The sequence below is a fragment of the Oncorhynchus clarkii genome, chromosome 18 (genome assembly GCF_045791955.1).
Source record: "Oncorhynchus clarkii lewisi isolate Uvic-CL-2024 chromosome 18, UVic_Ocla_1.0, whole genome shotgun sequence".
Classification (NCBI taxonomy): domain Eukaryota; kingdom Metazoa; phylum Chordata; class Actinopteri; order Salmoniformes; family Salmonidae; genus Oncorhynchus; species Oncorhynchus clarkii.
The window spans coordinates 13,336,923-13,352,503 of record NC_092164.1 but is presented as its reverse complement, the minus strand read 5'-3'; the positions used below and the strand labels follow the sequence as shown (position 1 = coordinate 13,352,503).

Genomic DNA, 15,581 nt, shown 5'->3' with positions numbered 1-15,581 from the left:
TAGATCTAATACAGTATATGAAAGTAATCTGTCAGAGCTTTGAAGGGCCAGATGGTAAAAGTCTATCAGTATGACTTGATCGCAGGGTATTAGGTGGTGTAGTCTGTACAGGGGGCATTATTCATCTATTGTTACAGAAAGCACAGCCTCCCGAGTGGTGCACTGCATCGCTGTGCCTCTAGAGGTCCTGGTTCGAGCCCAGGCTCTGTCGCAGCCGGCCGCGACCGGGAGACCAATGGGGCGGCGCACAATTGGCCCAGCATTGTCCGGGTTAGGGGAGGGTTTGGCCGGCAGGGATGTCCTTGTCCCATCGCGCTCTAGCGACTCCTGTGGCGGGCCGAGCACAGTGCAGACTGACACGGTCACCAGGTGCACGGTGTTTCCTCCGACACGTTGGTGCGGCTGGCTTCCGGGTTAAGTGGGCGTTGTGTCAAGAAGCAGTGCGCCTTGGTTGGGTCGTGTTTCGGAGGACGCACGGCTCTCAACCTTCGCCTCTCCCGAGTCCAAACGGGAGTTGCAGCGATGAGACAAGACTGTAACTACCAATAGGATACCACAAATTTGGGGAGAAAAATACTTTCAGCGCACTATATGGGGAATAGGGAGCCACTTTGGGGCGCCGCCGTAGTCAATGGGGAGAGAGGGAGTGGGCCCACATGTGATTCAGGTATATTTCTCTCATCGCTACTGAAAAAGGCCATTTCAGGATGTATAGTACCTCGTTAACAACGGGTTCTGTTTACAATGAAACGGAACGTTCCCCTTGGAAACCCCCCTTGACGTCACATGCGTTACTGAGTGCTGCCGTACAAGTAGGAAAGAGCACAAACTATGAACAGGGAAGTAATTATAAAGAAAAGTTTTGCATTCATTCCAGTGAAAAATCCCAATATTTCGTGTTGGAACGCTGAGAGAGCGAGAGAGAGAGAGAGAGAGAGAGAGAGAGAGAGAGAGAGAGAGAGAGCTTGTTTGTGGAGGAGGACGGGGGATGAGGTAGCTTGTGAGGGTTCTGACGTCAACGCTGTTCCTCTGGCACGCTGCCACAGACCCCGAGGGCTGACAGGCCTGCCAATAACACACACACACAGTCTTGTACAACTAACCTTGTGGGGACACACCATTCAAAATCTTATTTTGCCTAACCTGAAAAACTAAGCTGAGCTCCTAAACCTAATTCTAACTTTAACCCTAAACCAAGAGAAAAATAATTTGACTTTGTGTGGAACCCAAAAACATGTTACTATTCTTGTGTCTAACACACGTCCACACACACATTAGACCGGAGTAAAATACATTGCTGTGTTTCAATTTCACCTGAATAGTTGTATCTGGAATACTTTTTGTAGTGCAGACATTTTGCAGTGCACTTGTGTTGAATGACTTAGATAAGTGTACACTAATATGGATCAAAACAAAGTAGCACACTAGACATTTCCAAGTAGGCCTATTAACTGACCGACACTGATGAATGCTTAAAATACAAATCATTATCTCTGCCCATTGTATACACACAGGAACACTGCCAAGAGATGTTCCCCTGTACAGAGTGGGATGACTGATTCCTTTCCCTGGCACACACACCATCTCCCCTCTTTCCTTTCTCTCATCCCTCCTTTTCTTTCCCTCTAACAAGCTTCATTTGGTTTTTCAACTAGTGCTCGGAGGTTTCCCATTGACCGTTCACAGTGTATGAGACCCTACACACGGGAGTCTCTGGAGACTCTGGGGCCAATGGACCCCTGTCTCCGTGGACCCCTGATCCCGCTCACAGCCGTTATTATATAGTGATCTAGTTTCCCATTCATGTCCAGTATGTGTGGATAGGAGATGTGGAGCTCAGTGCACTGCTTTGTGGACAGCTTCTAGCAGCTTCCACTGACACACACACACACACACACACACCTCAATGTTAAAATGTTGACCGCCACGTCTTAGTAAAGCTACATCTTTCACTATAGAACTCCTATACTACTACTGTTGTAACAACTGCAGTAACTACTGTATTACTACTGTACTGCATATCATCAATGACTAGACGATGGATTGACCCATACCCTCTCCTTAGATGATGGGCAAGCCCAGTGAGCCCACGGGGGCCCGGCAGCACCAGAGTCACCCGGAGGAGACCGAGGAAGAGCTGAGGGAGCACCAGGCCCTCTCTCCGCAGGACGGAGGCTTTCCGTGTGGGTTCGCAATCAAACAAGAGCCCCCAGACCCCCAAGAGAACCAGGAGGAGGACATGCAGCAGGAACTGCTGTTCAGACAGGTAGGAGGAGTGTGTGAGAGAGAGGGAGCTACCACAGGTCAATATGTGTGCTAGTGATGTCATCCTACTTCCAGGGTCATGTCTTTTGAATAGGTTTCAAGATCATCATCAATTTATCATCCCGTCAGAACTGTCTCAGTTCGTCAGGGCCTGGACTCCACAAGGTGTCAAGCGTTCCACAGGGAGGCTGGCCCATGTTGACTCCAATGCTTTCCACAGTTGTGTCAAGTTGGCTGGATGTCCTTTAGGTGGTGAACCATTCTTGATACACGGGAAACTGTTGAGCGTGAAAAACCCAGCAGCGTTGCAGTTCTTGTCACAAACCGGTGCTGTCTTGCCCATTCACCCTCAATTGCACACATACACAATCCATGTCTCCCAGGCTTAAAAATCCTTATTTAACTGTTCTCTTCCACTTCGTCTACACAGTGAAGTAGATTTAACAAGTGACATCAATAAGGGATCACATCATTCACCTGGATTCACCTGCTCAGGCTTTGTCATGGAAATAACAATATTGTGTATACTCAGTGAACACCTGGTAGGAGTTGTAGTTCTCATGAAATGGTGGTAACTTTCCGGCTTCTTCTTGGCCCCCAAATATGTTGAAACCGACATATGGTAAGTAAATTCACTCGCAAACAACTATATATTTCAATATATATCTTAAATGACTATATTTCCATATGACTTTGACAATGCACATTTGAGGCTCATTCTCAGCGTACAAAACAAGCACTTTCATATCGGTATTGACTTTATGGCATTCTCACACACACACACACACACACACACACACACACACACACACACACACAAAATTATCTTGTTTATCAGTAGTTGTGTTTATTGAATGATTCACTTGGGCAATAATATGCTATTTCCTGTCCCAAGATGCTATGTTTCTGACACAGAGTCCTTCTTTAATGAGAGGAAACCATGCATCTTTTAAATCCACTTCCTCTGCTACAGATAGATGTCATGTGTTTCGGTTCACCTCACGTAGCGTGACTGCCACCGTGTGGCCAAATGTTGGAAATACATTATAAAGAGCAGGTCACAATAGCCATCGGTGGCTGTGTCTGTTGCTATCATGCAATGTTGTTCTCTGTCCCTTCTTTCTCTTTCCCCTGCTCTTCTCTCTTTCTCTCCTCCCCCTTCTCTCTTTCTCACTCTCCTTCTTTCCCCTCCCCTCTCTCCTCTCTCTCTCCTTCTTTCCCCTCTTTCCTCTCTCCTCCTTCCCTCCTCATCCACCTCTTTCCTCTCTCTGAGCAGCAGGCCATATTGTTGGAGCAGCAGAGAATCCACCAGCTGAGAAACTATCAGGCTTCCATGGAGGCAGCCGGTCTGTCAATCACCTTCCCAGGTCACCGCCCCCTCTCCAGGGCCCAATCCTCTCCGGCCTCCGCTTCCTCCTTCCCCATCTCTGTCCCGCCTCCTGAGCCTCCCACCAAACCTCGCTTCACCACAGGTTGGTAGTAATGCTCTTCTCTTTTATATCAATCAAATGTATTTGTAAAGCCCTTTTCCATCAGCAGATGTCACCAAGTGCTGTACAGAAACCCATCTTAAAACCAAAAACAGCAAGTAATGCAGATGTAGATTCATTTGTATATATTTCTCTTTGTCTGTCGCTCCTTTATCCCTCCTTATTTTGCTCTGTCAGTTTGTTGTTTCCACTTGTGTGAGTGGATGTGTGTGTGCGTCAGTGGTAATATGCGTGTGTTCATTACAATGCGTGTGTTTGTGCTAATGTCCTGGGTTCTATCTGCAGGGTTGGTGTATGACTCTCTGATGCAAAAGCACCAGTGTATGTGCGGGAACACACACACCCATCCGGAGCACGCCGGACGCGTCCAGAGCATCTGGTCCAGACTTCAGGAGACGGGACTTAGGGGACAGTGTGAGGTACATTCTAAAGCCTTCAACCATCCTTCTCTTTGCTATTCTCTGTTATACAATCATTTTTAATTATATTTGTAGTCTTCAAACAAGCGTGAATGTAATTAATTTATGTTGCTAGGAGTTACCAACTGATGCATAAATATACATCCTTGCTTATCCTTTCCATGTACTTTGTCATTTGTGATTCACTTAAACACAGAGAATAAAACAAGTGAATAGAAAGAAATGTTGCATGTCTCCATTTTTTGTGTGTGTGTGTGTAGTGTATCCGTGGTAGGAAGGCCACTCTGGAGGAGCTCCAGACAGTCCACTCTGAAGCCCACGTCCTGCTGTATGGAACCAACCCCCTCCGACAGAAACTAGACTGTTCAGTCACGCCCATGTTGGTCAGATTACCATGTGGAGGAGTGGGGGTGAGTCTTCCTCTTCATCCTCCTCCTTCTTTCTTCTCCTCCTCAACCATCTTTCTCCTCTGCCTCCTCCTATTTCTCCTGCTCATCTTCGTTTTCCTCCTCCTCAATGGTCAAATCATTAACCCCGTTTTATATTTTGGCAATGAACCCATTTATCTACTTGACCAAAGTCAAATGAACACGTGGCTCGTGGATACAATGTGTATGTCTCTGTGTCCAGTATGAAGGAAGTTAGAGGTAGTTTCACGAGTCAATGCTAACTGGTGTTAGCACAATAACTGGTCACATGCAAGCTGTTACCACAGACGTCCAGTCATTGTGCTTATGCTAGTTAGCAACTCCTTTCAAACTGCACGCAGACATAAAAATGGTTTCCACAAGTTCGTCTGACTCTGGGCAAGTAGATAAAGGGCTGCATTGCCAACATCCCAAAGTGTCCCTTTAACTGTGACGATGATGATTGCAGGTGGACAGTGACACCATCTGGAACGAGGTCCATTCCTCTACTGCAGTTCGTCTGGCTGTGGGTTCTGTGGTGGAGCTGGTGTTCAAAGTGGCCACTGGTGAACTGAAGGTGCGTCCTCTCTACCCTCTTCTCCTTTTCATCCCTCTACCCCTCCATTAAGGTTAGGTCTCTCTACCCTCCTCCTTTTCATCCCTCTATCCCTCCATTAAGGTCAGGTCAGGTCTCTACCCTCCTCTTCTCCTTTTCATCCCTCTACCCCTCCATTAAGGTTAGGTCTCTCTACCCTCTTCTCCTTTTCATCCCTCTATCCCTCCATTAAGGTCAGGTCAGGTCTCTACCCTCCTCTTCTCCTTTTCATCCCTCTATCCCTCCATTAAGGTCAGGTCTCTCTACCCTCCTCTTCTCCTTTTCATCCCTCTATCCTTCCATTAAGGTCAGGTCTCTCTACCCTCTTCTCCTTTTCATCCCTCTATCCCTCCATTAAGGTTAGGTCTCTCTACCCTCCTCTTCTCCTTTTCATCCCTCTATCCCTCCGTTAAGGTTAGGTCTCTACCCTCCTCTTCTCCTTTTCATCCCTCTATCCCTCCATTAAGGTCAGGTCAGGTCTCTACCCTCCTCTTCTCCTTTTCATCCCTCTATCCCTCCATTAAGGTTAGGTCTCTCTACCCTCCTCTTCTCCTTTTCATCCCTCTACCCCTCCATTAAGGTTAGGTCTCTCTACCCTCCTCTTCTCCTTTTCATCCCTCTATCCCTCCATTAAGGTTAGGTCGCTCTACCCTCCTCTTCTCCTTTTCATCCCTCTATCCCTCCATTAAGGTCAGGTCAGGTCTCTACCCTCCTCTTCTCCTTTTCATCCCTCTATCCCTCCATTAAGGTCAGGTCAGGTCTCTACCCTCCTCTTCTCCTTTTCATCCCTCTATCCCTCCATTAAGGTTAGGTCTCTCTACCCTCCTCTTCTCCTTTTCATCCCTCTATCCCTCCATTAAGGTTAGGTCTCTCTACCCTCTTCTCCTTTTCATCCCTCTACCCCTCCATTAAGGTCAGGTCTCTACCCTCCTCTTCTCCTTTTCATCCCTCTATCCCTCCATTAAGGTCAGGTCTCTCTACCCTCCTCTTCTCCTTTTCATCCCTCTACCCCTCCATTAAGGTTAGGTCTCTACCCTCCTCTTCTCCTTTTCATCCCTCTATCCCTCCATTAAGGTTAGGTCTCTCTACCCTCCTCTTCTCCTTTTCATCCCTCTATCCCTCCATTAAGGTCAGGTCTCTCTACCCTCCTCTTCTCCTTTTCATCCCTCTACCCCTCCATTAAGGTCAGGTCTCTCTACCCTCCTCTTCTCCTTTTCATCCCTCTACCCCTCCATTAAGGTCAGGTCAGGTCTCTACCCTCCTCTTCTCCTTTTCATCCCTCTATCCCTCCATTAAGGTCAGGTCTCTACCCTCCTCTTCTCCTTTTCATCCCTCTATCCCTCCATTAAGGTCAGGTCAGGTCTCTACCCTCCTCTTCTCCTTTTCATCCCTCTATCCCTCCATTAAGGTTAGGTCTCTCTACCCTCCTCTTCTCCTTTTCATCCCTCTACCCCTCCATTAAGGTCAGGTCAGGTCTCTACCCTCCTCTTCTCCTTTTCATCCCTCTATCCCTCCATTAAGGTCAGGTCAGGTCTCTACCCTCCTCTTCTCCTTTTCATCCCTCTATCCCTCCATTAAGGTCAGGTCAGGTCTCTACCCTCCTCTTCTCCTTTTCATCCCTCTATCCCTCCATTAAGGTTAGGTCTCTCTACCCTCCTCTTCTCCTTTTCATCCCTCTACCCCTCCATTAAGGTAAGGTCTCTCTACCCTCCTCTTCTCCTTTTCATCCCTCTACCCCTCCATTAAGGTCAGGTCTCTCTACCCTCCTCTTCTCCTTTTCATCCCTCTACCCCTCCATTAAGGTCAGGTCAGGTCTCTACCCTCCTCTTCTCCTTTTCATCCCTCTATCCCTCCATTAAGGTCAGGTCAGGTCTCTACCCTCCTCTTCTCCTTTTCATCCCTCTATCCCTCCATTAAGGTCAGGTCAGGTCTCTACCCTCCTCTTCTCCTTTTCATCCCTCTATCCCTCCATTAAGGTCAGGTCTCTCTACCCTCTTCTCCTTTTCATCCCTCTATCCCTCCATTAAGGTCAGGTCTCTCTACCCTCCTCTTCTCCTTTTCATCCCTCTATCCCTCCATTAAGGTCAGGTCTCTCTACCCTCCTCTTCTCCTTTTCATCCCTCTATCCCTCCATTAAGGTTAGGTCGCTCTACACTTTTCCCCCCCTTCACAAAGAATGCACTCAATCTCTCCCCCTCATGGATGGAGTTGTGGGTAATGTAGTTGTTGCATCTGGTTCCCAGAACGGCTTTGCTGTGGTTCGACCCCCTGGACACCATGCAGAAGAGAGCACTCCCATGGGCTTCTGCTACTTTAACTCAGTAGCCATCGCAGCCCGGCTGCTCCAACAGAGACTCAACGTCTGCAAGATCCTCATAGTAGACTGGGTGAGTTTGTGCTGGTCCTTCACCTGACCTTTTAAAGAGAAAGTGGGTTTTGTATTAGACTGTAGAATTACCATTGGATGTAAGAAGAAGAAAAAATTGGACAATGGTCATCTGATTGGCCATGTGTGCTGTCCATCAGGATGTTCACCATGGCAACGGGACCCAGCAGGCATTTTACGACGACCCCAACGTGCTGTACCTGTCTCTCCATCGATACGACGATGGAAACTTCTTCCCTGGCAGCGGAGCACCCGACGAGGTAATGTTGACACATCTCATGGGAACGTGTGTGTGTGTGTGTGTGTGTGTTCTCATGGCTATTCCTCCCATCCTTTCTCTGTCAGGTGGGCAGTGGTCCAGGAGTAGGTTTTAACGTTAACATGGCCTTCACCGGGGGGCTGGAGCCACCTATGGGAGATGCAGAGTACCTGGCAGCCTTCAGGTAACACACAACACTTATCCCTCCAGACATGTCACCGGGGGTCTTTTCATAGTCCCCAAATCCAGAGCAAATTCAGGCAAGCGTACAGTATTATATCGAGCCATTATTGCATGAAACTCCCTTCCATCTTATATTGTTCAAATAAACAGGAAACCTGGTTTCAAAATACAGCAACACCTCATGGCACCATCCTCTCCCCTATTTGACCAAGATAGTTTGTGTGTACAGTATGTATTGATGAGTGTATGTATTGATGAGTGTATGTATTGATGAGTGTATGTATTGATGAGTGTATGTATTGATGAGTGTATGTATTGATGAGTGTATGTATTGATGAGTGTATGTATTGATGTGTGTATGTATTGATGTGTGTATGTATTGATGAGTGTATGTATTGATGAGTGTATGTATTGATGAGTGTATGTATTGATGTGTGTATGTATTGATGTGTGTATGTATTGATGTGTGTATGTATTGATGAGTGTATGTATTGATGAGTGTATGTATTGATGAGTGTATGTATTGATGTGTGTATGTATTGATGTGTGTATGTATTGATGTGTGTATGTATTGATGTGTGTATGTATTGATGAGTGTATGTATTGATGTGTAGGCGATGTGTGCCATTTTTAAATTGATGTAGTTCTGTCCTTGATCTGTTCTATTAATGTTGTGTATTATGTCATGTTTCATGTTCTGTGTGGACCCCAGGAAGAGGAGCTGCTGCTTTCACAACAGATAATGATTCTAATAAAATACCAAATATCAAAAAACACACATGCACTGAATTTGCGAAACTGACCAACTCTCTCTCCCCCTCTCTCCCTCTCCCTAGGTCTGTGGTGATGCCCATAGCTAATGAATTTGCTCCTGACGTGGTGCTGGTGTCCTCAGGCTTCGACGCCGTCGAGGGTCACCCTCCTCCCCTAGGCGGTTACACCCTCACCTCCAAATGTAGGTTTATGTGTAAAGTAGCACTGGTGCAATGATGTCTGGATCTGTTCTTTCTGTTCCAGACACACAACATGACAGACAGGAGATGTAGACACCACTCATTTAACAGGGTGTCCACATACTAGTGTATGTCATGCACTATATTCTTTGCTGCTGTGGTGTACGGTGCATTCTGGAAGTATTCAGACCCCTTGACTTGTTCCACATTTTGTTGCGTTACAGCCTTATTTTAAAATGGATGAAATAAAAAATGTTCCTCATCAATCTACACACAATACCCCATAATGACAAACATTTTGCAAATGTATACAAAAAAAACTAACAAATACCTTATTTACATAAGTATTCAGACCCTATGCTATTAGACAAAACATTTTGCTCAGGTGCATCCTGTTTCCATTGATCACCATTGATTGGACTTGATTTGTAAAGGCACATACCTGTCTATATAAGGTCCCACAGTTGACAGTGCATGTCAGAGAAAAAAACAAGCCCCCAACAATCTTCCTAGAGCTGGCTGCCCGGCCAAACTGAGCAATCGGGGGAGAAGGGCCTTGGTCAGGGAGGTGACCAAGAACCCGATGGTCACACTGACAGAGCTCCAGAGTTCCTCTGTGGAGATGGGAGAACCTTCCAGAAGGACAACCATCTCTGCAGCACTTCACCAATCAGGCCTTTATGGTAGAGTGGCCAGATGGAATCCACTCCTCAGTAAAAGGCACATGACAGCCCGCTTGGAGTTTGCCAAACGGCACCTAAAGACTCTGACCATAAGAAACAAGATTCTCTGGTCTGATTTAAACCAAGATTGAACTGTTTAGCCTGAATGCCAAGCGTCATGTCTGGAGGAAACCTGGCACCATCCCTACGGTGAAGCATGGTGGTGGCAGCATCATGCTGTGGGGATGTTTTTCAGCGGCAGGGACTACGAGGCTAGTCAGGATCGAGGGAAAGATGAACGGAGCAAAGTACAGAGAGATCCTTGATGAAAACCTGCTCCAGAGCGCTCAGGACCTCAGACTGGGCCAAAGGTACAGCTTCCAACAGGACAACGACCTTAAGCACACAGCCAAGACAACATAGGAGTAGCTTTGGGACTGAATGTCCTTGAGTGGCCCAGCCAGAGCCCGGACTTGGACCCGATCGAACATCTCTGGAGAGACCTGAAAATAGCTGTGTAGCAACGTTCCCCATCCAACCTTAGAGCTTGAGAGAATCTGCAGAGAAAAATGGGAGAAACTCCTCAAATACAGTTGTGCCAAGCTTGTAGTGTCATACCCAAGAAGACTTGATGCTGTAATCACCAACAGTGCTTCAACAAAGTACTGAGTAAAGGGTCTGAATACTTATGGAAATGTGATATTCTGTATTTTTTAATACATTTGCAAAATTTCCAAAAACCTGTTTTTGCTTTGTCATTGTGGGGTATTATGTGTAGATTGACGAGGAAAAACATTTATTTAATCCATTTTAGAATAAGGCTGTAACGTAACAAAATGTGGAAAAAGTCAAGGGGTCTGAATACTTTCTGAATGCACTGTATTGATGATCCCTCTCTCTGCCCCTCCCTTCACACACACACACCCTCCCCTGCAGGTTTTGGGTACCTGACACGTCAGCTGATGACCCTGGCGGAGGGTCGCGTGGTGCTGGCATTGGAGGGAGGTCACGACCTCATGGCCATCTGTGATGCTTCCGAGGCCTGCGTCTCCGCTCTGCTGGGAAACCAGGTGAGGGAAGGAGGGAGAAAGGAAGAGGGGATAAGACTAGATCATTTATAGTGGTCTGGTGAAGAACTGAAAAGGAGAGGGAATGGATGAATGGTGAAGATGGAATGATGTGTGTCCAGTTATCAGATACACACTCTCAAACAGTGATTTGTGTTGTCCACAGCTGGATCCTCTCCCTCAGACGCTTCTGGAGCAGAGACCCAACCAGAATGCTGTGTGCTCCATAGAGAAAGTTATAGAAACACACAGTAAGTACCAAGCACAGTTTCCTATCTGAGATTGAAATGGCAGGTAGTTCTTCCTCAACTTATTCCTGTCTTAAAGGTTGAGTAAGTTATCCATCCCTCCCTCTCTCTTGCTCCATCCCTCGCTCCCGCCCTCCCTCGCTCGCTCGTTCCCTCCCTCGCTCGTTCCCTCCCTCTCTCTTCCCTCCCTCCCTCGTTCCCTCCCTCCCTCTCCCTCCCCCCTCTTTCTCCAGGTAAGTACTGGCGCTCCATGCAGCGTGACTCCCCCAGGCTGGGCCTGTCTGTGCTGGAGGCTCAGAGAGGAGACTCGGAGGAGGCTGAGACCGTCAGCGCCATGGCCTCTCTCTCTGTGGCCAACAAACAGAGGTAGGTCACTATAGCTACTATCATCCAGTTCTATTGAGATGCACCTGTTTTGCTAACGCACCTTTCTCTCCTCTTGTTCCCCTTAGCAGGTCGGAGGAGGAACCCATGGAGGAGGAAGCACCATTATAGCGGGGGAAGCATAAGGGCGTCGCACCGTGACTGTCGGCCTCTGCAGCTCGGAAGACTACCTTCTGGAGAGTCTCGACTGTCCCTTTCATTTAGTCCCTCCGCGCCGTGCCTATCACCTTGATTGGCAGCTCCTCTGCCAATGAGAGAGAGGGATGGGCTTCAGAGTAGGGAGTCAATGGGGATACGATATGAAGGACGGAAGTGACAAAGCGCTGCAGCCAGGCAGCTCAGCGTGGTCAGCTCACCGTTTGTTTCTGCCAGTCAGACTGAGGCAGCCCCAGAAGACACCCTAGCACCGAGGCAGGGCGTGGGTTCTCGGAGTGGAGGCGGATAATGGAAGTCTTACTCCTGAAGGGAAAGATCTGGTGCTTTACAGAGCTCCCCCGTGGCCAAATATGGAGACAGAGGACAGGACAAGTCCGGCTGTCACACACAGCGTGGACATTTATTTTCTCTCCTGCTTTTGTCCCGCTAAATGGAGGACATGCTACTGATGAGAGATGGCGGACAGTAGACTGTGGTTGGCCGTTGAGCAAGCGTTGGCCGTTATTGGATGATGAGGCTATTGGATCTTTGCCTTACTGATGCAGCTGGTAGTTCTGTGATGGAGGATCCACCAATGAGAGAGTGCCTTTGTGAAGCTCTGATGGATTTCAGGATTGTGTCAGAAATGAAGATTGCCTTAAATGATGATCCTGACCAGGGGAGAGAGAGAAATACATTTTCCTGTTTGACAGAGGACGGGATGGTGGAAACAATGATCTTTCAGCATGTTTACCAGGATTGTGATGTAGACAGTGTTTGTCTTTCACAGCCTCTTTTAGAGGTCATTATACCTTTGGATTGATATATTTTTCTGTAAAAATGCTTCAAAAAGGTAGTTGCAAGCAAACATTTGAAACGTTCGACTTCCAGTTGATTCGTAAAGCACTGTTGAAGGTTAGCATTTAGCCTTATGTAGCTTCCCTTTATCACATTACCAATCGCTAACGGAGAAAAAGCATGTCTCACCAGAAAGACCTGTCGGTTGCAAGGTTAGAAAGTTATCCAAAAAGAACTAGTCGAGCAAAAAAAAAGCCAAAGCATGAGTTTGCATCCAGCTCTTTTGTACCACTAGTAACAGCAGGCATACACAGTATTACTACTGGCTTTTCATACCAAGCACACTGTCCGAGAGCTAACGGATCAAACATGTCTGTCTCAACCCTTTGGTTAAATAATTATTGAATTCCAATGTATTGTTTGGCAACTACCTTAGTTAATAGTTACTATAAACATCTTGTCATGTATATTGAATTGAACATATTGTGAAGCCAAGTGTTAATTTGCCATCTTTGAAACTATCATTTCCACATCGAGCTAGTCAATTGACTATACCATCATCAACTTTTTCTTAATCAACGATCTCAAGTGTGTGACAATTCTATTTTTGGCATGTATGAAAATCTCTAGTTTTGAACATACTTTTTATATTTGCATATTTGTCATTTTGCGTTGTTACTCTGTACAGTTGATGTGCCACATGCTCTTAGTGTCCTCATCATGCATTGGGATGGAGATCAGCCTTTCTACTTTATACCATGATTCCAGCAATTGTCTATTTACTTACAGAATGATCCTGTTTACAGAGAGGTTCTACATGGAAAACCTAGAAATATATTATATTCGTAGCCTACATGAGAGCTATGACGTTGTGAAAGAGAATAGTTATGGCAAAGATGGTCTCACTCCAGTAAATATCTCTAAAAACCTTATGTGGGGGGTTGAGGTTGACTGTTTTTTAACTGGCCCTGGTTGGAGCAGCCCTGCACTCAGCAGCACTGGATTTGGTCTCTGTTCCACACATCACTCTGAACACAAAAAGGGGAACACACTGGTTTGTTTTTGTACTGTATTGTTCCTGGCTGCACTGTAGCTAGACTAGACTAGACTAGACTAGCATGGGGCATTTTAAAGACACTTAGCTTTCACGTTTGACTTCATTGGGACCAACCAAAATGACATACCGAGGTTACTTTTGACACCATAACACACTGTTGTTGATTTGATAGCATGGTTACTGCTGTCCTGCCATGGTTACTGCTGTGTTGCCATGGTTACTGCACATTAGCATACCTCAACTTCAGAAAATGTTGTGACATCACTTCTTCCTGTCGTAGCTACATTAGTCGGGTTGTCAAGAAACCGGAGTCATGATATTAGTGGGTTGGCATGGTCTCATTGTAGTTCAAACTATTCTCATCCCTAGTAAATAACTCTTTAGTTTTCAATAATTTTCTTACACTAATTTTGGTAGTATCATATTTCCTTTTCATGATTTAGTAAACATTCTATTTATTGTTGCTTTGCTTTGTGTTTGCTCTCAGATTCACCATTCCTATGAATAGTTTCAGAGCCCCAGGGTTTGGTATGCTTTAAAAAACATTTCTTTAACGGCATCTAATTCTCTGCATGGTTTGTCTGTCCGCATGCCTGTCTGGCTGTACGTCTGTGTAACACTGTATTTGCACAGTAGAAGAAAACTGGAGGACTAAATCCTATCCCAGAAAACCCAGCGTGAATGTCTCTTCTTCTTTGGTGTACTAAGGATACAAAGGACTTGTCCAAATGAATTCCACATTAGATTTTTTTTAAATAATTAAATGCTCAGTTTTTGTAGGGAAATTACCCAGCACTTAAACAAGATAATGGACAATAGACTTGACTGTGTTCAGAGTAAGAGGAATATGGATTAGCTAGGCTAATCTCCGAGTGTATTTATGCTGGCTTCACATGCTCATGGGAAATGGGGAAGTGGAACAATTAAGTCCGACATGATTGTGTTTAAGTGCTTTTGAAGTCGGAAAAATTCTTCAACCAATAGGATTTTAGCTAGCTTATCAAGGTTGCTAATAATAAAGTTAGCTAGCTTATCAAGGTTGCTAATAATAAAGTTAGCTAGCTTATTAAGGTTGCTAATAATAAAGTTAGCTAGCTTATCAAGGTTGCTAATAATAAAGTTAGCTAGCTTATCAAGGTTGCTAATAATAAAGTTAGCTAGATTGCTTAACATTGACAATATGATGAGGTCGTAGTTGTCAAACTGATTTGTTATTTTTTGGTTGAAAAGGTCAAAGGTCAGTGGTGAAACATCATAACTCACCTACCTGGGCAACAACATTTTCAGAGTTTCCCACTTGAAATTCCGACTTGGAGGTTCGCTCAAGTGAAACTTCTCAGTTGGAAATAGGAACTTCTGATACCACATGAACGTGGCATTACACCCATCTAGACTGCTTGTCTCACCCTAAGAGTGTTTCTAGGGTGTTGGGAACAGACACAAAAAGTAGACAATGGCTAAAACATCGGACCTTTAAAACACTCCATATGTGGTTGATTGGGAAGGGAATTTTCTGCAGACTCTTATCCACTTAAGCCAGTTGTATTTAAAACCACTGTGGTTAAAAAGAGCTATTCTCGGTTTACATATGTAAATGTTAGTTATTTTTGTTTTCTTTCCATTCCATTGTTACAAATGATATCTTGTTGGGACCTATATGCTTTTGACATTTTGTCTCAGACATAAACTCTAAAATATATTTCTGAAAAATGAAGCCGTCTTGTGTGTTAATTGTGATGCTATATTTATGAATCCAAAAATGTATAGTTACCAGACCTATGTCAAGTCAATGTGTTCTTGAGTGTCAAAGGCCCTGTCCAGAAACCACAACCGTCCTAGGCACTGGTGTAGATCTGGGCCAGTATTCATAAAGCGTCTCAGAGTAGAGTCCTGATCTAAGTTCAGTTTGGCCTTCTTGATAATGAATTAAGATTACTGAACAGAAGACCCTAGATCAGCACCCCTACTCTGAGACGTTTGATCCGTACGACCACTGAAATGATTAGAGACCCCAGGAGTTTGGGGAGAGAGTCTCTTTGTTTGCTACTCGCTGGGTGAACCATGTACCTGCAGGGGGGTCGTAACAGCAGTGTGACACATTGTACTGTGACTTCCCCTGCTACTCGCTGGGTGAACCATGTACCTGCAGGGGGGTCGTAACAGCAGTGTGACACATTGTACTGTGACTTCCCCTGCTACTCGCTGGGTGAACCATGTACCTGCAGGGGGGTCGTAACAGCAGTGTGACACATTGTACTGTAACTTCCCCTGCT

The 15,581-nt window shown here is 45.7% G+C and overlaps 1 protein-coding gene across 4 annotated transcripts in view; it reads left to right on the top strand.

The window, feature by feature from the left end:
* LOC139373012 (histone deacetylase 4-like) overlaps positions 1–15,022 on the top strand; it is a 70,555-nt gene extending 55,533 nt beyond the window's left edge. For 3 of the 4 annotated variants that reach the window (XM_071112973.1, XM_071112971.1, XM_071112974.1), the window contains 13 exons: positions 2,066–2,266; positions 3,542–3,737; positions 4,041–4,174; positions 4,435–4,584; positions 5,051–5,158; positions 7,420–7,563; positions 7,703–7,822; positions 7,908–8,005; positions 8,841–8,959; positions 10,556–10,689; positions 10,853–10,937; positions 11,168–11,300; positions 11,387–15,022. In XM_071112973.1, the coding sequence (XP_070969074.1) occupies positions 2,066–2,266; positions 3,542–3,737; positions 4,041–4,174; positions 4,435–4,584; positions 5,051–5,158; positions 7,420–7,563; positions 7,703–7,822; positions 7,908–8,005; positions 8,841–8,959; positions 10,556–10,689; positions 10,853–10,937; positions 11,168–11,300; positions 11,387–11,429 (1,665 nt within the window). In that variant the 3' untranslated portion in view covers positions 11,430–15,022. The remainder of the gene's footprint in view (positions 1–2,065; positions 2,267–3,541; positions 3,738–4,040; positions 4,175–4,434; positions 4,585–5,050; positions 5,159–7,419; positions 7,564–7,702; positions 7,823–7,907; positions 8,006–8,840; positions 8,960–10,555; positions 10,690–10,852; positions 10,938–11,167; positions 11,301–11,386) is intronic. The other variant, XM_071112972.1, reaches the window with a different exon arrangement.
* Positions 15,023–15,581: the final 559 nt, after the last annotated feature.